The sequence below is a fragment of the Diachasma alloeum genome, unplaced genomic scaffold (genome assembly GCF_001412515.2).
Source record: "Diachasma alloeum isolate Michigan unplaced genomic scaffold, Dall2.0 Dall_scaffold_00449, whole genome shotgun sequence".
Taxonomy (NCBI): Eukaryota; Metazoa; Arthropoda; class Insecta; order Hymenoptera; family Braconidae; genus Diachasma; species Diachasma alloeum.
This window is the reverse complement of record NW_021680588.1, coordinates 247238-271591: the sequence shown is the minus strand read 5'-3', so window position 1 is coordinate 271591 and position 24354 is coordinate 247238. Positions and strand designations below refer to the sequence as shown.

At 38.1% G+C, this 24354-nt stretch overlaps 1 protein-coding gene across 1 annotated transcript in view; it reads right to left on the bottom strand.

The window, feature by feature from the left end:
- Positions 1-7380: 7380 nt before the first annotated feature.
- LOC107042409 (probable G-protein coupled receptor Mth-like 1) overlaps positions 7381-24354 on the bottom strand; it is a 118180-nt gene continuing 101206 nt past the window's right edge. The window contains exon 2 of the mRNA XM_015263442.1: positions 7381-7745. Within this exon, the coding sequence (XP_015118928.1) occupies positions 7412-7745 (334 nt within the window). The 3' untranslated portion in view covers positions 7381-7411. The remainder of the gene's footprint in view (positions 7746-24354) is intronic.

The window sequence follows — 24354 nt, the reverse complement described above, 5'->3', positions numbered from 1 at the left end:
TATATGAAAATATCTCTGGAGAATTGACAGGGATTTTTCGTGGGGTTGGGAGGTTCAAAAACTATTTTTTATGTTTTTCTTTTCGATTTTTTCATCACCACTTGCGTGTGAGTTCTACGGTTTTTTTCTGCCTTCCTATTTATTTGTTCCTGCAACGTAACTCGGGTTTTATTGAACCGGGCTGAATTGAAATTCGTTTTTCAGGAAAATAATCCATCGCGCGATTATTTCCGACAGCATGGTTCATGTAGAGAAGATCCAACCACTCAATTTTCTGCTCATAGCAATCCTCAAAGATTCCATAACGGTAAATTTTCAGTTTGGAAAACAACAATTTATTGATTTATACGGGGAACATGCGCACGAATTGTGGAATTCACCTGTCTAGACACCACCGATTTTCTTTGGCACCGAGGAAAAAATACCAGAAGAATCGTTGTGCTAGCCCGGGAAAATGGGTTCATTTTGACGGACCTAGAAAAGTTCACGTGCCCGCACCGGAATTTTTGCGGCGCGCTACAGGGATTTTTCTCGGAGTCACCAGGAAAAATTCTGGTATTCTACAGCAAATTTTCCGGTACTTGCACAGTAATTTTTCTGATATTTTTTTCTCCGTGTGAACGAAGAACCCTCTATTCGCGCAATGCAAGGTAATGTTACACTGATTATGTGTTGTTAAATTTTAGCCCTAGCTGGAGTCTAATTCTCAATGTTTTCAATTTGAATTCAACTTAACCACAACTCCTTCATGGAATTTCATATTCATTTTGCAAATTCAGTTTTTGACGTTAGGTTATCATTGATTGTTAAGTGAACTCCTGAATTCTTAAGCTCATTGTGGAAACTGAAAATTTGATTTCATTTAAATGTCATGATTTTCAAGAGATGCAAACCTAGAATAATTTATGTCTACTTTTTTCAAAATTGTTAATCATTTACATTCTAAGATTGACCTGAACATTGAAATTTCACTGAATTATCCAGAAATAAATTGATATTTTAATGATATAAGATGGACAAATTTCAGGGGAATTGGTATTTTTCTCTTTTCATTTGAAGATTTCCTACTAGAAAATTCCATAGTAACATTCACTACTTTTAAAACATGATGACATAAGAAGTCGTCAGGAGTCTTATTGCAGATGCAAAAAAAATTTACCCTCTTTTTAAAAAAATAAAATTTTTTGATCTGGTATTTTCTAACATACTACAAATTATTTCTGATGGAATTTATGTGTATAACATTTTAGGAACTATAAGACAAAATTGGCGGCTAATTTGTCGAGTAGGATTTATCTGCATAGTCAATGACGTTGCATGCCTCTTCTCATGTCATCATGTTCTCAAACATTATTGTTTTTAAATTTAGAAGAATGTTCTAAATTCAACAACAATATTATTAACGCAACACATAACAAGTGGGGAATTGCTTTCGTTTTCATATAGAATACTCATGTTTGCTGATAAATTAGTATATAAATCATCGCTTAATAATTTTCTATCAAATTGATAAAATTTTTGCATTAATCAAATTAAAGAATGATGTTATCTGTATCATCTTGAAACTTCGATGAAATATTATTAGGAAAATTTTATTTATATATGATTGAATGAATTTGAAACATCACATTTGAAGAAATCATCAAAAAACTTACAGGGGCCATTCCAATATTACGTCACATGTTCATGGAGGGGGCGAGGGGTTCGTAGTTTGTGATGCTTTGTGACGATGAAGCATGCATGATATCCAAAGATATCCCCGGAATTGTGATTTCCGAAAAATACAAAAATTTTCCGATAAATAAAAATGACGTTTATTGCTTCGTCATCTTTGAACTTGATCAAAAGGAAATCCAAACAAATTTTTCAAGCTATCATTCAATGAATTAAATTTCAATGAATGGCGATAGATAGGACTCAACAGTACCTACATTTTAGCAAGAAATATGATTCAATTCCATCGATTCAATAGCGAACAATTGAAGAACAATTTTATGACATACATACAAACATATACACTATGGCGTGTTATTTTGGTTTTCGACCGTTCGACGGTGAAATCTCAACGTCCAGACGAGAAGTCATTTTTTTTCCCTAGCGAAGCGAGATTTCATTTCATTTATCTTGATTATTTTATTATTTACACCTTATTATTTTATATCGAGCGAATGTCTACGCTTCTGCGGTTGACATCGAGGGATATGGAGTCTTGAGGCTGTGGTGTTAGAGGTGAGGATCAACCTTGGGAAGATTTCATGGTTACACGAGTTGAGTCACCAGCATTTAAATGGCTGACTAGTTCCCGCGGCGGAGGGAGCTTCGGTGGACAGCCGAGTGGCGACGCTAGCGGATGGAGCTAGACTTGGAGAACATGGCGACCGTCTAGGGACATTGGTCCTACACGAGGTTTCCCTAGGGAATCCGGAAATGGATTCGGATGGCTGAGATAAATAATTTGGAAATGGGAGAGCTGAACTGACGTTTGATGTCCAGCGCAATATTTATTTGTTCTATTGAAATTTTTGGAATTTATCATGGTGAGAATTCCAAATTATAATGAAGGACTCATGCCGCTGTATTAATTACAAGCATAAGCGAAGGTTATCAGGACGGTTGGGCCTGATGGCCAATGGGAGAAAGTGTTGCGGTCGTTATGGACCAATGAAGTGTTGCGACAATGGAATTGGAGGGAAAACCTGGGGAGCGATTTTGTTCGTTTTATGACGACATAAAATCGTAAATTTCAACCAATGACAGTCCTGGATTCGGAATACTCAACTAGGATTGGTTGAAATTTATGATTTTATGTCGACATAAAACGAGCAAAATCGCTCCCCTGAGCTAGCGTCGTACGTGCCGACACTTCTCGTTTCGACGGCATCGAAACCTGTTGAGCTTCTAGAACTGTTGTGCAAAAATTAAGAAGTAATTTATCGGAGTTTGGAAATTCTACCTCTCCCGGGGATTATAGGTCTACTGGCGCCTGTGTGCTGAGTTTTTTTGAGTTTTGGATATCATGGTGAGCGGTGGAAATTTCCAGAGAGATCTTTTGTAACGATGATTAGCGAGGTTATCATTTTTGTATCTTTGATGAATTTTGAGACGCTTGGCGTCTGGCGAATTTCGACGCCATTAGAGAGTCTAGTCATTTCTCGTTTCAAGGTCTCGCTACTTATTCGGTAGAGTGTTAATTATTTTTCTCGTGTTCGATAAATTAATTTATTGTTTCTTTGGGATAAATTTATATTTGGTTTGATGGATTATTTATTGTCCCGTTGATTGAGATAATTTTTTCTTTTATTGAATTAAATTCAGTGGTTCAAAATCTTAGCGTTATGACTCTCGTCTATCTAGTTGTCGAGGATCGGATGTGGATTTCTCGACATCTGATCGAAATTTTGTTATTTGGAATTATTTTGGATTTGCCGGTGTCTGAAATATTTACTGGATTGTTATCATTTGAGATTCGGTATCGGGATTATTTTTTGAGAAAACGGAATTGGATTTGTAGCGTCGCGTCTCGACACGCGAATTTTCATTGTCGTGTGACCTTGTGTTTGGGTTACGAATTATTATCGTTATTATCGTCTCTCAAGAAAATCCCGATTCTCGTTGACTGAAATCAGAATTTCTTATTTATACCGCCTATTATTGGGACGTTCATTCCTCAGGATAATTATAGATTCCTTTCTGTGATAACTGACTTATCAGCGACTTTGCTAGTTACTTTATCTTTTGACAATCTTTTGACTGATTTTGACTTCCTTTTAACTTAACTAGCATTTTATTTTATTGCCAAATTACGGTTAGGAAATTTGTGTTGTATCGAGTTATTAGTTTTGTTAGTTGATTGTTTATTTGTTGTGATATAAATTACCGAGATCTGAGTGAAATATTTGGAGAATAAGAAAGGGGGTATTTGAATGTTTTCTCTGTATTAATTCAATTGATTAGTTCATTTATTAAAAGATTATGTAATCCCCATAAATTCTGATTTCGTTATTTTGTCAGATAAGTTTAAAATTCAGTCATTTCAGGATTTTCGTAGGACAACATTTTGTGGAACCTAGCCGCCTCCGCGGTTGATCTGAGCTATCGGCAGTTGTCTGATTTGTTTGCGAATTTGTTGTGGATTGTTCGGATTCGTATTTTGCACGTTTCAGATGTGCTAGCGCCCAACTTTTGATTCGTTGACTTGGACGCCGAGGGCTGCGTATTTTGTATCGTTCCGCAGAGGTGCGAAATACGTAACAACACATACATACGAACATGGTCGAAAAATTGCATTTTCGGACTTTTTGGATCATAATAGGTCGATTTAACACAAAAAATCTAAAACTTAAATTTGAAAGATTACTATGCGGAAGCAAAAAAAGCAAAAATTTGAAATTTTAGCGTTTTACAATAATTGTAAGGAGTTGCAAATTTCAATTTGTGCAGACGGTACTCATTAGATATTGTAGAGGAATTTGCAATTCTTTTGTATGAATCACGAGTTCGAAGAGTAATCGCAGTATGTAAACATATCTGGTGTATATCCGAATGATCATTTGCTGTCCTCTTTTAGAGTTGCAAATTCACATTTACCCAGGAGGGAGTCTTTCTGATATAGCACCGAATTTGCAATTCTTTTGCATTATTTCACAATACTGAAAAAAATGAAAATGTCAATTATTAACAACAAAATTGTATTTTCCTCATCGCTGATCAGCTACAGAGTTGCAAACGAAACATTGGTCGTCATGCCTCATTTCTGATATTTGCAAACAATATTTGGAACTTTTGTATTTTTTTGGGTGCGATTTATCAACAATAATGACGATTTTTTATTCTTGATTAAAAACGAAGTGGTTGCGTTCACCTGAAAAAGTTGCAAATTCATATTGCTTTTGAAAGCAGTATGTGAAACTCCTCTCTCAATTTGCGGCACTTTTAAAATTTTTCCATACAAGTTATTACAAAAACAATTATTATTAACGATATTCTTATGTTGCTAACTTCCGAATTGGTTGCAAATTGGATAGAATGTAATTAATATATTGCGGAATGTTCTAGTGTATTTGCAAGACTTTTAACATTATTCTTTGTAGATTTCCAGCCAATATATTGTGTATTGTCATTATCAATATGCAGCCGACCGCGACGGGAGTTGCAAATGGAAATTTACCGTTTTTAGGGCTTACACTAGCATTTCGCGCAATATGGGTTCTTTTGCAATTATCTCTCCTATTCGGGTTTTTTATGCTCTCATTGACTGGTCAATATGGCGCGGATTTTATGGAAGGGTGATTTCATCAATGGGGAGAGTGTTTTACATAAGGGGGTCTACGTGTGTGGCAGGGTGTAACAAGGGCGATATATATGGGGGTCTTATATGTATGGAGGAGTTGTACAGGGGGTTGCATGGGGGGTCGCTGCTTTGTATGAGGGCGGTTTCGTGAATGAAGTTTAATGATGAGAAGTCGTTTTTGTGTTGGCGGTCTTTAGGCGAGATCCCTAAGGATAGATGGGACCCTTATATTTTCGGAACCTTACTTTTTTACCTTTTTTTCTGACCCTTATTATTATCATTATTTTCTGTGACCCTTATATTTTCCGACTCTTCTATATTTTTCCGTTAGAAATTATGAAGGTCAGAAAAAAAGGCGTCAAAGAAAACGAGAGCCAATAAATATAAGGGTCAGAAACATTAAATGTAAAAAAATATAAGGTTCAAAAATAAAGGTCATAACTCTTGCCTGATTTCTTGTATATGAATCCCTAGTGAAATATATGAGCCCCCCATATACTAATGCATGAGCACAAGTCCTTACTCGCATATAATCGCCCCCCCCCGCCCCCTCATAACCTTCACGCTTGCATGAAATTTCCATGTATAAAATCCATTCATGTATAGATTGCCCCATGTATAAAACCATCTTCATATATAAAACCCCCGTGTGCAACCGCCCTCCATACATAGAGGGGGGTCCTTCATAACTAAATTTCCTTATATAAACCCCATTTATATATGAGACATTCCATATATAAAACTTCGCCCATAAATAAAATCGCCCATACAAAACTCTCCTCCCAATTAATAAAGCCCTCTCTAAAAAAAATGCCCATCCATGAAACCCCCGTCCACACATCTGAAAATCTCCATATTTGGGCACCCCTCCTCTTGTCTGGGACACTTTCGCCTTTTATATACCTCGTCCGCGATTTTTGAAGCTGATCTGTAAATTTTTCAAAATTTAGAAAAAAATCAACATTGGGTTTAGAAAATATTGGTTCTTTAAAACAATCCCCAAAAACGTTAGTTTTTATCATCTTACCAAGGATAAAGGTTATGTACAGGAGTTTCTAAAATCTAGAAAGTATTTTCTAAAGATAATCCACTATTTTTCTGCGCGTGTTCTCACCTCACGGTTGTGCAGTAACATATCGTTACTGTGGCGTTTCTCTCACTACCCAAATAGCCGAATAGCAAATATAATATGAAATGGAGTCTAAATAATTCATAATAATCCAATGAATATCGGTTATGTTTGGATAATTTTTTTGCGGACCAGATCTCGTCAACTCATTAGCTATTTCAAAACGTTTCAAATATATTGATTTTTAAAATTCATACTCTCTTGGATTGTTTTTCAAACGTTTGTAAACAGAAACTATTTTTTGAGGACCTGATCTTGAAATCATCGGATGAAAAAAAGTTATATATCTCCAACTCGTTCTTCATAAAATTAGTTGTATTCCCTCATTCCACTCTATCAAGAATCACCTATTAAATAGTTAAACTCTACATGTATAAAAATTGAGAATTAAGTCATATTGTCTTACAAGAATTTGGCAATTTTTGATCTTTTTTCTCTTTCTTTTTTTTTCACTGTGTAACTTCGCCAGTAAAATTTTAATTCACAATTGAATTTACCCTCGGGTAAAAATATCCTTAATCACAAAGGCATTTTCTGAAGGCATTTGTCATTTATTCTTCACTTACCTTAACTCCACGTCTGTTTTCCTCCATTTCTTTCCTTATATTGTCATGAATAGACCGTATGCTCTCGCTTTGATACTCACATTTTTTTCAATGCTTCGTTCTTTTGAATTGCAAAAAAAATTACTCATTTTTATAGAAACGTATAGGGAATCTCTCCTTCTCCATCCGTATCAATTATTTAAAAAATTACATAAAAGATGAAACAATTATTTCAATTTGATCTGAGTTAATCAAAATAAATTATTGCCATACGGATTTGCTTTTTTCGATCAATAATCAATTTCTGTTCCGTCCTCGTATTTTCGGTAGTAACCTGGAGGACTTTACTGAAATGTATATATATATATATATATATATATATATATATATATATATATAGAACAAAAAATCGACTTTGTTGAAAAAAAAGAATGTTTTTTTTCGGAATTAACAGATGGTCTCCAACGGTGCAGTCTTCGTACTTGGATTTTGCGTCACGCTGTCTCCCATGCTTGGCATTCCGTGACTAGTGGTACTGAGTCCGTTACCCTGTCTTCCGGCATTAGTACGTGGATTTCTATTGAATAGCCTCCTAAGACCAGCACGTACCTGTGGCTGCCATCCAACGACAATAAAGATAAACAACCCTTGGAGTGCGTTAATAAGATCAGTGAAATACCACATGTAATCTGGACCACCGACAGCCCACGAGATGACGTCGGCTATCCATGTCACGCCCATCACGAATACGAGTTTGAGACAGACACGGCCCAGTGCAGCCCTGAAATAGCAAATAATTAATTTCAGAGAATTCATTGTAAAATTATTTGATCATGTTTGACAAGACAGGGTATCCATATTACTACAAGAGAACATGCGGTATTCTCGAAATATAGAATTTGCGAGATATGCGAGGTAATTGATTGTTTTTTCATCAATTGATGAAAATGTCGATATGATGATGAAACGTCATATCCGGTTTTGGAGCAATGAAAAGAGAAAGATGTATTGGCGATGTTATATGAACAAGTGAGGAGCAATTTTGGATTATCACCATTAGCTGTAGCCGCCATTTTGTATATCTATCGTGACAACGAGAAATGATGATAATTCGGTTGTGAATTGAGGTCTATAAATATCATAAAATAGTGTAAAATATAATGTGGTTTTTTGAAGTGAAACTCCTTTAGGCAAGGTATTGAACTCTAGATTATCCCCGGGCTATTTTATACGGTCAACCTTAGATGTTTTTAAGGCATAAATTACTTGGAAAGCGGGATGCTACATGCTATTCATCCAATAGCCCGGGGATAATATAGATGTTCAATATACCGGTCGTAAAATCTCTTTCTTTGTGATTTTTAGGGTAGTAAACTCGATTAGCATCACAACCATTCGTAACGAAATGTTTGACGCGCCACAGTGGTGATAGTGGTCGCTGTGCGAAGTGCTCCATAACGCCCTAGGATAATAAGGCCCCTATTCATCGACTGAGTCACTACGTTTCCCAAACTAGTATAGTCCAGGCAATCTAGAAAAGCCACATACTTTAGTAAATGCAAATTAGTCGCGCTTCGATGAAATTTATACCAAACGTCCAGAATATTGCCCTGAACAACATATCAAAATGGAGAGGGTCTAGGTGTTTCAATTATATTTTTAATTATTAAAAAACTATTGAAAATTCGGGGGTTAACCAATTGAGAATAGAAAAATATCAGTTTGTTGAGCAGAAAAACTCAACAAATCATAAACGAGAACCTATCCCCTAGGAGTTATCGTTTTTTTAAAATTAATTCATAACTACGTACTATTTACAATTGCCTAAAACAATCAGCTGTTAGCGCAAGGCCCACCCCCTGCTGCGCACGCAACCCACTCTCATCGGCGCTATGCGCAGAGCATTCAAAGAAAAAATTTATTGGGACATATTCTATATATATTAATGTATATTAATGTAATTACAATGATATTCTTTGGAGGAGTTATGAATTGAAAAATGGTAAATATACTATAATTTACTGGATTTTTTTAACTTCTTTTAATCCTTTGAATGTTCTGCGCATAGCGCCGATGTGAGTGGGTTGCGTGCGCAGCAGGGGGTGGGCCTTGCGCTAACAGCGGATTGTTTTTGGCAATTGTAAATAGTACGTAGTAATGAATTAATTTTAAAAAAACGATAATTCCTAGGGGATAGGTTCTCGCTTATGATTTGTTGAGTTTTTCTTGCTCAACAAACTGATATTTTTTTATTCTCAATTGGATATTCTGAATGAAAGTTATTCGTGTTCTTGGCGTTAACCCACCAATTTTCAATAGTTTTTTAATAATTAAAAATATAATTGAAACACCTAGACCCTCTCCATTTTGATATGTTGTTCAGGGCAATATTCTGGACGTTTGGTATAAATTTCATTGAAGCGCGACTAATTTGCATTTGCAATGCTAGATTGCCTGTACTAGTAATAATAATCGTCTTTAAGGGGGAACACAATGCCGCTAATTTTCCAATTTTTTAAACAAATTTCCTGGTGAAAGTTATCGATATTTTTACAAATCCAAGTACATTCATGTCCAGGAAGCGATAATGATGATTAATGTGCTTTGGGTTAAAAAAACATTAATAACTTTGAGCAGGAAATTTGTTTGAAAATTTCGAAGAAACGGTAGCCGTCTGTTACCCCTTATAAAAAAGCATGCACTGAAAAGTTTCAGGGCGCAAGGTGAAGGGCACATTCTCATGAGAACGACATGAACGTGACGGCCACCGTAGAACTAGTAACAATTATAATAATGCATTGAATTACGACAGCGTGATATACTATAACGTGGTATTTTCGTTGTTTTAACCGTTCAGTGATTTGAGAGGATTTCCAGATGAGAAGTCACACCTTGGGTGAAGCGAGAGTCATTTATTGGAATTTTGAGACCATATATTTTATTATTTTGCTTATTTTTGTTTTGTATCGCTATTACATCGTGGGATGGAGTCTGGATTCGTCATGGGAGTCTCCATCTGGGCCTCAATGCATTGAGGCGCACGAATTTTTACCGGACCAAGACATTTGGATGGGTCCGCACCAGAGAGGTACACGAAGGAGGAGTGGTGGCGCCAGCATAAGGAGTCTGGAATTGGGGACTCGGTTGACGTTATTAGTTCCGGCACTGGATAACTCCGAACTGACCTCAGACATTCGGGATAATGTTAATTTTCGATGGGAAATGATGTTGTATGGCGATTGACTTTTAGTATACGATATTGACGCCGCTTTATGGTATAACGCGATCGTGAAGGGATTGCGAGGTATCTATTGGCTCTCATTGGGTCTGTTATTAACGTCCAATCAGCGCGGAGATACTATTCTGTTGGACCAATCAGGTGGTCGCTTCGTTCCGAAGCGTTGTCGCGTGGATCCAGTAACACGGGCAACGGACACTTCTCGTTTGGACATCGTTCGGACCGCTATGCCAAAAAGTATTGTCTCTGGAAGGATTTCGTGGATTCTTTTGTTGAACGTTGTCCAGACCCGGATTTGATGCCATCGACCTGGCTGACTTTCGAAAAGAATTGTTATCTGAGAGTTTCTTCGAGCCGATGAGCGGTAGATTATTATTGTGTGATTTTGTTAATGAGTCCTACGAGATGTGAAAATCTAATGTTCCTTTTCCGACGGACGTTGGGTACGTGGCGATTGACGCCATTATTCATTGTGAAAAAATTTTGTGGCGATTCTCACTCCTCGTTCGGCAGCGTTATACGGGTTCTTCCATTGAGTTAGTTGATTGTAAATTGGAAGATTTTAGATTTGTGCACTGAAATTCAGTACGACTCAGTGATTTTGCCTTTTGAGGAAATTCATTCCGACACTCATTTCGCTATCGCTGTCTATTTAATATCGATTTTCGGGTGTTACGGTAGATGGGAATTCTCGAAGTCAGTGCTATTACCTCTCGAGATATTCTGTTATTTCTCTCGGCCTCTGAAATCCTAAACTCATCGTATTTAGTTTTCGGCGTAGTCGTTCAGAGACCGTTAATTTTTCGCAGTTATTGTCAGAGGGATTGTAGCGTTTTTCGGCGCTCAAGTTTTTGTTTTGTGCCAGGTGACATTTCGTCAGTTGCCGGCTGTGTTGTTTTCGTTTCTCGAGGCAATCCCCCTTTCAATAGCCTGTAGAGTCAGATTCTTATTCTCGCCACTTTGGGTGGACGCGCTGATCCCTCGGGGTAATAGTAGATTGCACCGCTGTTATTTTGGCTCATTGGTAATTTTTCATGTTATTTTACCGTTTGACCTTTTTTTGGACGACGGATTAATTGAGTGATTTTGACTGTTTTTTTTAATTGACTAGTATTTTATCTTTTGACATATCGCGGCTAGGGAATTGTATTGTGGCGGGTCTTTTAATCATTGATTTATTATTTTCTAACTTGTTTTTGTTTTATTTTCGAGGATTGAGTGCCTAGAATATCGAGAATAAGACGGGGTTTTATTCATTATGTTTCATTTGTGATTAGATTTCCGATTTTTAATTATTTTATTAAATTTATCTGTACCCAGCATTTCTGATTTCTTTTTGGTAAATTGGGACCCAGTCATTTCAAAATGATTTTTCGGAGCAGCGTTTTAGAACCCAGCGGCCTCTGCGGATGATATACTGAGCGGTCTGTCTGTAGGTTTATTTTGTGGATATCGTATTTCGGTTTTTATGCGTTTTGAGAGGAAACGTACTGGCGCTCAACTTTTGGTTATAAGATTTGATCGCCAAGGGCTGCGTATTTTCGTACTGTTCCGCAGAGGTACGAAGTACGTCATAATACAAATATTAAAGTGTCTAGAACGCCTCGTGTTATTGTTTTCCTCTACTAACCGCGAAAGTTTCATATGCTGGCATTGAATTAATAACTATTATAAGGTACGGATAAACGCCATAACCAAAAAGTGACTGTTATACAAATTAACAATTTCGTATCGAATACATCCAATACAAGTAGTAAGTGTCATAACCTATTTCACATATGAAAAAAAAAATTATAAAAAAACAAAGCCCATTCGTTGTGAAATTCTTTTGCAATTCTATTAAAAATTATATTTGGTTATTCCTCGCAATTGATGATAATAAATATTGATCAGAATATTTAATTGTAAATTCGAATATGAAAAAAAAAATTCAATTAATTAATAATTATTATTATTTTATTATCATAGTAATTCAATTTGGAAATGAATAATGATTCAACAATCTTAAGAACGAAATCGGGAACAACGGTTGATGCAGTGTTCGCACGATCTTGCATCAGCTTAGTTCGACAGTTTATGTATCCCATTTTAGTTATCACAAACCGATTATATCATTCTTGACATATGAGCAGCAGGATAATGAATAAATGATTAATTCGACTTGGAAAAAAAATTTATTTAAAGAAATTAATATTCCTGAAACTTTCCCTCTCCCTACTGTCCGTATTTTATTATTATGCTTGAGATAGCTAAACATCGAGGTAAAAAGGGAATAATTGTTTGAATTGACACCCTACTTAGAAGAATATGTCGGTGTTATTATAAAACAAGTGGGTAATTACTATTGTCTTGATATGGTGTAGTTATTTTTCTCATAAATTAGCAATATGCTTCCGAATGAGCATCTTGTACATTATTTTTTTATTGAATATCAAATTTATTATTTCATATTATTTCATTGAATTCGATGAGATATCTACTCCAATTCATTGTGTTTGATCCTCAACTTAAACCAATTATTATCATTTGATTATAAGTATTGATGAATTATTCGGGATTGGGACACAATAAATATACACACAGTATTAACTCGTCAAAGATTTATTCAGTGAAGCATGTCACTCGTCTCGCGTCTAGCGTTCAACACGTCTCGTACAGGAATGTACAACCTACACGCCACAACCAGCCTGGGACGAGATCTGCGCATGCGCACGATCTCGTCCCCTTAGCTTACACAGATACATCTTATACTATAGATAATATATCCCTTCCGACTGCTTCTGTGTCCTCCAGTATGAAAAGGTTATCATCAAGTTTATATACTTTTGTTCCCTAAACAGACAAAAAACAATAATTAGATATTCACATTCATTATTTTGTCAACTTGGCGCTTGTGTAATTCAAACGCCAGAGGTTTGGTAAACACGTCAGCCAATTGATCTCTGGAACTAATCCAGTTTACTTTGATCAAATTGAGTTTCACACATTCTTTGATGTGATGGGCTTAGACATCGATAATATGTCTCAATTTATTTCTCCCACTAATCTCAGCACTACTCGTCGCTGCCTTATTATCACACCACAATGTCATAGGCAACTGGGGTGGAAACATTAATTTCAGAGAATTAAAAATTGACAACATCTCTTGACTAGCTTCGCTCATCGCAACATATTCTGCTTGAGAAGTAGATAGAGCTACATACGACTGTTTATGAGTTGTCTAAATAATTGAATCACCAAACAGTTTAATTACAAAACCACACGTAGTCAATGATCCTTTGCAATCAGCAAAGCTAGCATCAGAGTATGCTTCAATCACATCAGTCACATCACCGGTGTATCTCGAACCTAAGGCAGAAGTACCTCTCAAATACCTCAGTACTCTCTTCACCATTTTCCAATCCTCATCGGTTGGACTCACCTGGTGTCTGCTCAACACATTGACTGCGTAGGAAATGTCTGGTCTAGTCATTCCTGCTAGATATAGTAAGCTACCTACTACTTCTTAGAGCAAGGCTCTAGATCAGAGTTAACAAGTCCTACACCAAAGGCTACTTCAGTGAATTTCTTGTTTCATCGCTTGGGACTAATTCGAAGTCCATAGAGAGAGTTCTCCAGCTTACAAACTTTAGTTTCTCTTTCCAGATCAGAATGTGGAGTCCCTTCAGGGATTTCCATGTAAATTTCCTCGTCAATCTCACCATTCAAAAATGCAGTTTTAACGTCCAATTGACATGTATCTAAATTGTATTTATTGATTATAGCAAATACTNGTGGAGTCCCTTCAGGGATTTCCATGTAAATTTCCTCGTCAATCTCACCATTCAAAAATGCAGTTTTAACGTCCAATTGACATGTATCTAAATTGTATTTATTGATTGTAGGAAATACTGCCCTGACCAAGTTTATTCTGGATACTGGAGCATAAGTTTCTCTTAGTTCGTAGACATTTCGATTCTTAAAACCTCGAATGTCTAATCTAGGTTTATGACGTGTCTTGCCAGTCGCTTCTAACTTGCGTTTAAAGATCCATCTCGAATCAATTATATTAGCTTTCTGACCATTTTGATTACAGATAGGTCTGTCTACAATTTTCCATACTTTATTTTTACTCATCGAATTTAATTCCTCCTCTATAGCAACTGACCATTTATTCTTTTCTACGCCCTGCACGGCATCTTTGAAATTGATTGGATCTGAATTGATATTAGCAAGAAGAGCATGACATACCTCGTCAGTTGAATTGTCCAGACCTAGCTCACCCTCACCCTGTGATAGACAAGCCAAAAATAATCCAGAAGTCAGACTCACGTCGACTGATAATGGTGCAAGGTTTGATCCCTTTGCTGTTCCACTGGTGGGTTCATTGACTTCTTTTATCTCTGACCTTGGAGTTACCTTTCTCGGCCTACTCCTTTTTCTGTTCGGTACTCCCTCCGATTTGGAGGCCTCATCAATATTGCTCGAACCCTTATCAAAACCTACAAACCAATCCTCCTTGTTTATCACTTCTTGAACTTCTGGGACATCTCTGATCTCACATCTCTTGTACTTATCACCATAAACCTTTTTCTCATTAAACCTGACATGTCTACTTTCATAGAATTTACCTTCTTCTGGTTTCAGCAATATGTATCCTGTTGGAGTGTAACCAACCAGAATACCTCTCACACCTAATGCCCTAAATTTAGGTCCTACTTTTCTCTGAACTTTCATGTACGCTAAACAGCCAAATCTCTTTATCTGATTAATATCAAAACTATGTTTCGGTGCAAACTCTTCTAATGGNTAAGGTGTTTAGAGAATTAGGCATTCTAATTCTCTTAGAATTCTTTAATGCCTAAAGGAGGTTAGGCGGTGTTTGAGGTGAATTTGAGAGTGAATTTCTGTGGTTCCCGGTAGCTTAGTCGGTAAGAGTGCCCGGCGCGTATCTGGGAGACCCGGGTTCGATTCCCGGCTGGGTGAAGCGGAAATTTTTTCTCTCTAAATTCTAATTCTCTTAGAATTTTTTTAAGCAAGAGATCGCATTAAACCTGCGTCAGGCTAAACAAACCTCACAATCCATTATTGACTCATCAAAAATCACGTTTCCTAATTCTTTGTTATCCGGGAATTTTAATTGAATAGCTTTGAGATATGCTATTGATGCATGACCAAACCTTGCGTGCCACAGTAAGGCTTTATGATTATTACTACGAAGTTTGTCGTTATCATTCACAAATATATCAAAAATCTCGTAACTTTCGTAAAGATTCACCTCGTTTGTATTATTTAATTTTCTATCCCAAATTGAGAAATCAATATTTGAGTGTATGAATGGATCTGAAGTTGTTTTAGGGTTATCTTTACTACTAAGATTTTCTTCTCGTCCAATTTCCGATTGTTTACTCACTATCGCCTCGGTTGATAATTCTACAATTTGCTCGCCATCCTCAATTGGAATTTCCTTATCCGAAACTTCTTCATCAAGTTTAGCTGTGACACTACGCGTCATATATTTTCTTATTTCTGTCTCACGTCCTACCATATTAGCTATAACTCGTCTAGTTGTAAGGCAATCTGTTGAATTCATAGTGCCCGTAGGGTGTAGAGAAAACAGTCTTGCATTTATCCTCTTCCTTTACGGGTATTTGATGAAAACCCGAGGCCAAATCCAGAGTTGAGAAATATTTCGCATTACCCAAACGATCCAAAATGTCAGTAATATTGGACAATGGAAATGAATCACCAATCGTGACGCCATTCAAACGTCGAAAATCGACGACCACACGAAATTTCACCTTTCCCGAAGCATCCATCTTTTTCGGCACAACGAGCAGAGGTGCATTCCACTGGCTTTTACTAGGTCGTACGACGCCATTTTGCAGCATCTCTTTGACCTGACGGTCAACTTCTCCCATCTGCGCCTCCGGTAACCGATGAGGTCTCGCGTTGATGGGCGCAGTGCCAGGTTTTAATGGAATTTCATGTTCTAGATAATCAGTCACTTCCGGAGAATCCCCCGGCAATTAAACGATAGAATTGTATTTCTCCAAAATTTCCAAAAGAGACTCCTTCTCCTCCCTGTACAGATGATCAATTCTCAAATTCCCATGCAGCAATTTAATGTGATCTCTCACCTCGCACCTTCTTGAACTATTCAGCATTATAATGATTTCTTTCGATGGCAAAGGCTCAAGTTTCACCGTCGGCAAATCGAGAAAAACATCATTTTCATTCGTATTGATAATGCAAACTATTGCCTGGCCGTTTACTGCTTTCGTCAGGCATTCTCCCATAAAAACTCCTTTCGCCACCTGTTTCTTCCGAACAATACCCGTATTTCTGCTACGTGTGGATACTTGAAGTAATACCTCACTCCTAGCGTCTATTTTGGTGGGCTCTCTTGTCCTGGAACAGGTCGAAAGGTCGTCCATTGATGATCAAAGCCTTCCCATGAATAGTTTCCACCTCTAGGCTAGGTGAAGACAAAAAATCTTCGCCCAAGATTCCCCCGATGCAAGGGAAAGTTTCAGGTACCACTTGAAACACATGTCCCAGGTACTTTTTTCCAATTTTCAGGTATGGAACCGCCTCCCCCAAGGTTGCGACATCCTGATTGGAGATCCCTTTCAGCACTCGATTTCCCGGAGAGATTTCAACATCATCATTCAGCTTATCTTTCCGCACGAGAGATGCTTTCGCTCCAGAATCAGCCAGGAACAAGGTAGGGTCCTTGAATTCTGCTGCAATGAATAAAATCTGCATTTTAATCTGAGCAGATTTTGCTGGTTTTATCATCTGCCCTTTAGTTTTTCTTGAAGATTTCCTCCCCTTCTCCGAAGGTTTCACCATCATCACCTGATAGGCCCCTACTGGAAGTACTTTATCAGCGTCAGCTTTGTCACTTTTCTTTTTTGCAAAGCTGTTATTATTGCTGGAATCTGATGGAATTTTTTGCGAACTTGGTATCCCCAATCTTTTCTTCAATTTACGACAGTCCGTAGCCTCGTGACCTGCATATCTGCAGTATTTACAAACAGTCTCGAAAGCGTTGACGCTACGTCTTTCTGACGCAACTGGTAATGTTGACTTACGCTGCCCGTTATTACGACATTCCTTCGACTGATGTCCCGGCTGTCCGCAGGTAAAACATTTTCCAGTTGATAGTCTACCCAGAGAATTTCGGTTTCCTCCAGTGAAGTTTTTCTGTGTCACTGTAATCCCTCCATTTTTCCCTTTGTGCGTGCCAGATATAGTTTTCTCCAGCTCAATGGCTCCCACACAAGTATCATGGAGAGTTTTAAAATTGTGCGCTCGTACCAGTAAATGCAGTTGTCCACGTAATCCCTGCTCGAATATACGTTTCGCCAGGATCATCATCAGAGTTTTAGAGGCTAATTTTTCTCCCTCTATGAACTCAGTGTGTAGACTCAGTAATCCATTCAAGAAATCCAAAGTGACTTCTTCTGTGCGAGCCACATATTTAGCGACATCTTCATTTTCCCTTTGGTGCAACTTGCTGAACTCCGCCTGACGTCCCCCGAGACTTCTTGTTTTGCCAAACAACGACTCTAATTCGGCTTTCAGCTGTTCATAGGACGTAACTGTCCGATATTTTAATTGTTTCATAGCACTACCTTCCAGCTTACTCCCTAGAATTTCCTCTAGCAAGAAATCTTGAAGCTCTGGAAATACTAACTTTCTAGCGGTTTCCACTGATTTCAAGAAAGCATCCAATTTCTCTGGATTTTCTCCTCCGAATTGACGCACCATCTGAAGCGCACCCTTTAAATCAAGATGTGCCCTCACAGTACCTCAGTTATTCTGCATATTTTGCTCAGCCCAGGCCTCCGCCAGTAGTTCCCTGGCGTCATTCCTTTCCTTTTCTGCCTCCTCCCGACGAAGGCGTTCAGATTCAAGAAGTCGTTTCATTTCCTCCTCCCTTACCCTTTTCTCCACCTCGAGATCTTGCTCGTGCAAACCAACGACTTTATCTCTGAGATGATCTAGACGTCGAGGTGGTCGTTCCGCTTCCGATTGTCCAGCTCGAACAGATCCACGGCGTTCGTTCCCGGGATTTTGATTTGGAATAAAACCCCCTGCTCCGAGTGCTCCCGAACGGAAGAAAACATTACTTGGCATAGAAAATGGCTGTTCAGGTGTTCCATTGCTCTCTCCCGCTTCTTCCCCCTTCTCCTGAATCACCTCGATGTCATCAAAGGGGTTTCCAGGTATAACTTGGGGATTCTCAGGACGAAAACGCTGGTTTTCCCGCAGATTTATCTGAGGGTTCAATACACCCGTGTGCGTGGGTTCAGCACGCAGAGAAATGAAGGGGGTGCCCTTCATTTCTCTGCGTGCTGTTTGCTAGGCCTCCCCCAGGCAACTCATTCGGTAACTCGTCATTATCTTCCTGATGTACTTCAACGTTTACCTGTTGCTGATTGGCGGCCAACATACTCTGATGAACCGATTGAGAATATCTCCGTTGTAGATTGACGTTTCTATTGATATTCCCATCTGAATGGAACAGATTTCTTCTCACCCGCCGATATGGAGTAAGACTCGCCGAACTCTGATTCCTCTCGTCGACTACCGTTTGCTCCAGTAGTTGACATCGTCGGTTATTTATATCTTGGCCAAAAATAAAATAATCTTAGCTGAGTAGCTACTCCTGAATACTAGTCCTTCCTATCAGACTAGGTTTCAACTGTACTAGCCCCTTTATTACACTGATGTAGTGGGGTGGGTTTTTACCACAATGGCAATCCTCTCGTGCCGCCGATGAAAGGTCCACGAAAAATCTTCGGCTGGTTTACCTCAAAGGTAATCTTCTCGCTCCCTCGATGTAAAGGGTTGTTACACATGTTGGCCAGACTACACCCAAGTAGTCCAATTCCTCAGATAATATCTCGTTCTCTATCACTGTGTAATTAGACAGTGGTTGATCAGGCCTCCGTCTTCCCAAAATTGCGCTGCCACCAAATATGTTATGGACCCGAGTGGTTGGGTTAGATGTAGGGATTGATTACACGCGATTAGACAGTAGAAATAATTATCTTTATTGAAAATTGAACTCATGTGATTAGTTTACCATTTATTAAACAAATAAGTACTCGGATTGATACTGAAGGTATCAGGCGAGTATAAGTATAAAAAGGTAATTCAAGACTCGTCGAATAACTGGCCCCGAGGCAACGAATTCACGAGTCTTTTATGCACTCGTGTAATTCGATTGTATCAGGTCGTTGTTCTTCGTCGCACAGCTGCGAGGCATCGGGTGACGTCTCCCAGCGCGCCCGAAGGCCAGGCGTCGGGGCGCAAAGTGCTGACGCTGCACCCCAGTTACCCACATTCGTCGTTTATACGTGAAGTTTAATTCACGAGTATTCGACGTTATTTTATACTACCTCATTCCACTGTTTTGTTTCGGATAACACGTGCCACTTTCGTCACTTTATGTTATCCGAATCAACAGAGGAATTTTATAATATTATTTGGGGCATAACAAAATCTACTCCATCAAATTTGTATGAACTAATTTTTGGACAATGATTCATATAATTATTTCATCGCTACTCGTTTTCTCACATGAAAAAAAATATGTTGATGAGAGTTTATTACGGTTCTTTCAACCAGACCTCATTGTGCACATTATACCAATAGGGTTTAGTCCTCCTAGTGATTGCATAGTAGAATCTGTGTATCTCCAAATATCCCATATGTTCTCATAATATATGTACGGTAAAATGGAAATGTCCTGATATGTGCGATATGTCTCCAAATTATCCAATACATTGAATAAGTCGATATCCTCGAGATTGATTTGATGTATAATTATTATTAAGAATTGATGAGTGTGTTATATGATGCGAAGTATTTTTTTATTTTTTTTATTTTTTCTATTTCATTGATTTTATTGAAGTAATTCTCGATTTTAAATCCCTCCTCTAGCCTGCCGCCCCTCTTTTCTTTTTCCTCTCATTGTTATCTGCGGTATCATGGCCGTCTTACACTTAGCTGTGCCCCATTCGAGCTAGAACTGCACGGGAAACCATGTAAAACCCCAGTCGCGCAGCCGGCCGATTGTGCAGTGCCCTAATATATCCATCTGTCACACTGACTAGATGGAGACACTAGGCCGCTACACCGTACCTACCGCCCGCAATTTTTGTGCGAGCGAGGTGTTCCTAAGCAGTCACCCATCCAAGTACTAACCCAGCTCAACGCTGCTTCGCTTGGATGTCCGCCGGAGCAACACTTCACCCACCTAACCATTACAGTCGGTATGATGCGAAGTAATTGATTTCAATCACAATTATCAATCAAGTGTGTCCAATATTTTAACCTATTTTTGTATCAGAAAATTAAATATTAATTCTGCTGAATACTTCAATTCTTATTGCTAGGGCAACTCAGTCATGTTCTGGTTTGACGTTCTTGGAAAATTATCAAACCTTGTAGTGAAAATGCAAATCGACGAGTGTTTGTACCCTGTAATTATTGTGACCGAAAATAGTTGGGGAATATAATTGAGATTTCGAAAACAAATAATTTCATGAAATCTATATGAGCTGATATGTAACCCTCAATTCATATCATTATTTGACCCTTTGTTTATGACAAAATTTATGTTAATGAAAATTCTCATTCCAACCGGATCAATTAGTAAGATTCTTCGGGCTAAATGTCACAGGATACATTGTACACATAGTATTGAGTCCTCATAGTGACCGTATTGTACAATCTGAATGTTCCCATACATGCCATATGCCCTCATAATGTACGTACAGTAGAATGCAAATGTCCTCATATATTTTATATGTCTTCAAACCATCCGATTCATAAAATATGTTGATATTCTCAAAAGTGATTCGACGGATAATCATAAATAAAAATTGACTATACAGTTATATCATTCGAAGTGATTGATTTGAATTATGTTTCATCTATCAAGTGTCTCAAATATTCTAACTTATTTTCGCGTTCCAAAATTCGCTATCTCATTACGTTGAATGGTTCAAGTGTTTCTGACAGCATTAATTGTCCATATTCTGGTTTGAGCGAAATAAAGATTTATTAAACATTGGAATTAAAATACAACATGTACGAAGGTATGTATAGAAAATCCAAATTAGACTATCAGAGAAATCTCTTCCATCAAATCTGTATGAGCTGATTTTTTCATTTTAATTTATATCTTCATACAACGGCTGACTTGAAGTGATAATTGCTTTTCAACGAATAGATCAATAAAGATTAACTGAAGGAAAATTTCATGATTGGAATTAATATGAGGAGTCGTGCTATCATATAGAGAGAACACGATTTGCTGTTGGTCATCCATACATGTGGCCGAGTCCTCCATAATGTGGTCAGTAACAATATACCATCAATGATGATTACTTTAAAAACTAAATTAATTAACGAGATGTTTCTGCAAGACCTCATATACCAAACATAAATTGTCGAGTGCTCTGTAATGATTTTTCTTTGGCCTCAACAAATACTCAATGAACCCTAACCCAAAATTCTCGATTATCCAAACACGGCCAACTCATTACCTTCGTTCTCGTAACCCGACAAGTCTGAAACGCGAAAAACCACAACGCTAAAACTGGACTCCGGGAACAATCAGCAGCTCATCCAATCCTTATTTCATGTATTCAGGGCGCCAGCCGATTTTTAGGAACGCAGAATCGACAAACCGCAAACGGAAACGTATTTTCTTAAAACTAAATACTGATTGTCCCCAAAAATCCAATAACGACAAGGAACACATCACAAACCATACGCAGAAATGTGGATTACGAGGGTACGGGACTTACTCGGATGCTCAGTGTGCGGGTCGTGGAGAGAGGGGTGGATTCGTGGACGAGAACATCAATTAACAAAACCAATCATCGATCGAGAAACCAATAAACTAATGTTTTAAATTCCAAACGGGATAGGTAAGGTCGATATTGAATAATAAACGCAATTGTACTGACGTGTTTCGCTATTGCCGATATTAATACAAAATTTTAAATTCGTACAAATACAAAATTTGATCAATGTGACTCAAAATAAATTTAAATACTCTGAAATGATCGATTAAACTCCAAAAGACTCGAAAGATGCGAATAATAATTTTAAGTATGAAAAAGAAAACGATCCCAATCCAAAGTTGATAGAGAGAAGCAAAAGTATTGTCCACGAGGGGAACACGAATCCGAGAGAGAGACTATAGGAAGGTAGCGTACGTGCGAGAGAGAACAGATGAGGTAGCTACGCGGAATAAAGAGAGAGCTCACGAGAATGTACTAATTTTTCTTATTTTCGACGGTACTTAATCGAATTTCAAATTCTGGAGCATCTTTGTAATGGCTTCCTTAATTCTTACGCCATTTTTAACGCATTAAAACTTGGGGATCTCATCCCCCGAAAAGGTAGCAAAATGAGCTAGGGAGCTTGAATCAACCACGTGGCTGATTTACGGGAAAGGAGCATTTCTAACCCGGAAATGGAGGTTTTCTCCATGAAAATAGGTAGTTTACGGTCTCAAATGATTTCTAAGATAATAGATAGCTTATTCATTAATGCAAGAGAGCTTAGATAATTTTATTGTTCTGTATTCCAACCATAAAAGTAAAGATAACTAAAAAGATAGCGTCCCCATGCCCAACCGGAATCCAAAACTTAACGAACGCTAGAGAGCATTAAAACGCGAAAAAGGTAGCTTAAGAACATTTCAGGTAGCATAATTTTTCCTCCAGAACTCTTGTGAGTTGGAGAAATGTAAAGAAATAGGTAGCATAGGATAATTACGTAAAAACAGCGAGAAAAGGTAACAAGCAAAAAAGGTAGCAATGAAGTAGGTAGCGAGTGGCATCAATCGCCGTAGCGAGACGCATAAAGCATGAATTTTTGCACAAACGTTAAGGTAGGTAGCATTATTAATATTTTGATTTATTCAGGTAGCATAATTATTAATTAGATAATTTCAGGTAGCTTCCAGGGAGCATTTGGGTTCGTTTGAAGGGTTTCCTGTCCTTCAAACCATGAGTATCGATGTTGGCGTCATTTCGAGCGGTAGCGACGCCATCCCGCGTGGTCCAATCGCTTTTCGGAAAAACCGCACTAATTCACTTTTAATCACTTCTAAATAAGTACACGAGTACTGACCATAGTCTGGAGCATTGAATTCGACGGTAATTGGGTTGATTAGCCCCGATGATTACTTCAAAACTAATTTCCGTAAGGGAGCAGCGCGGAGAGGTACCTCACATGTGGTCGTCCGGGTGAACACTGTAATGGTGATTATCGCGTCTGTCCGCTCGGCCTATTGCATAGTGGTGGGGAGTCTGGGGGAGACTAGCCCGTACGGTGCTGACTCGAGTGTTGGAGATGCGAGTTGTCGATGCCCGGGGTAATTGTGCGTGAAATATTTAAGGACTTAACCTTGAATTTTCCATATAATTGATTGTAATTATTTTAACTGAACAAAACTGTAGTTACTTGAACTCAACACGAAACTGAGATGGCTAAGCTTTTCTTCACTCTACGGAGAGGAATTAGGAATTTACCAACGAAAACTCAAACGCAAACGCAAACTTAACTAAACTAAAAGCCCAATGGCGATCCGTTTTGACGAATGGGCAATCGTCTCTACGGCCTTCCAACTGAAAGCCCTAACACTCTCGCCCAAGGGAGCGCAAGCATTTCAACTCGACCTATGTACTCACTCTATCGACAAACCAAAAGGATTACAGGAAACGCTGGGTAGCACATTATCTTGGCCAAATAGTCTACGGTGATATCTTGATCCTTAACCGAATTTACGTAGGAAAATCTCAAAAATACTAAACTCTAACTCAACAAAACTGACATGAAAAAATAAATATCTGCAAAAAATCTGGTTTATTTAATGAGGTTATTTAATGAGTATTGTTCTAAAAATTTAGGGAATCGATTCACGGGATAGGTATCTAATTTAAGTAGTTCTCCGAACTTAAGGTAGGTCTGAAGTAGAGTTAAGGTAGCAGGTAGCTCTAATTTTCCGTATAGATTTTTATTGCGAAGAAAAGGTAACGGTTTATAAATCTTTACTCTCTCTCTCTCCCTCCCCCTCTTCCCCTCTCCCCCTCTCCCTCTCTCTCCCTCTCTCTCCCTCTCTCTCCCTCTCTCTCCC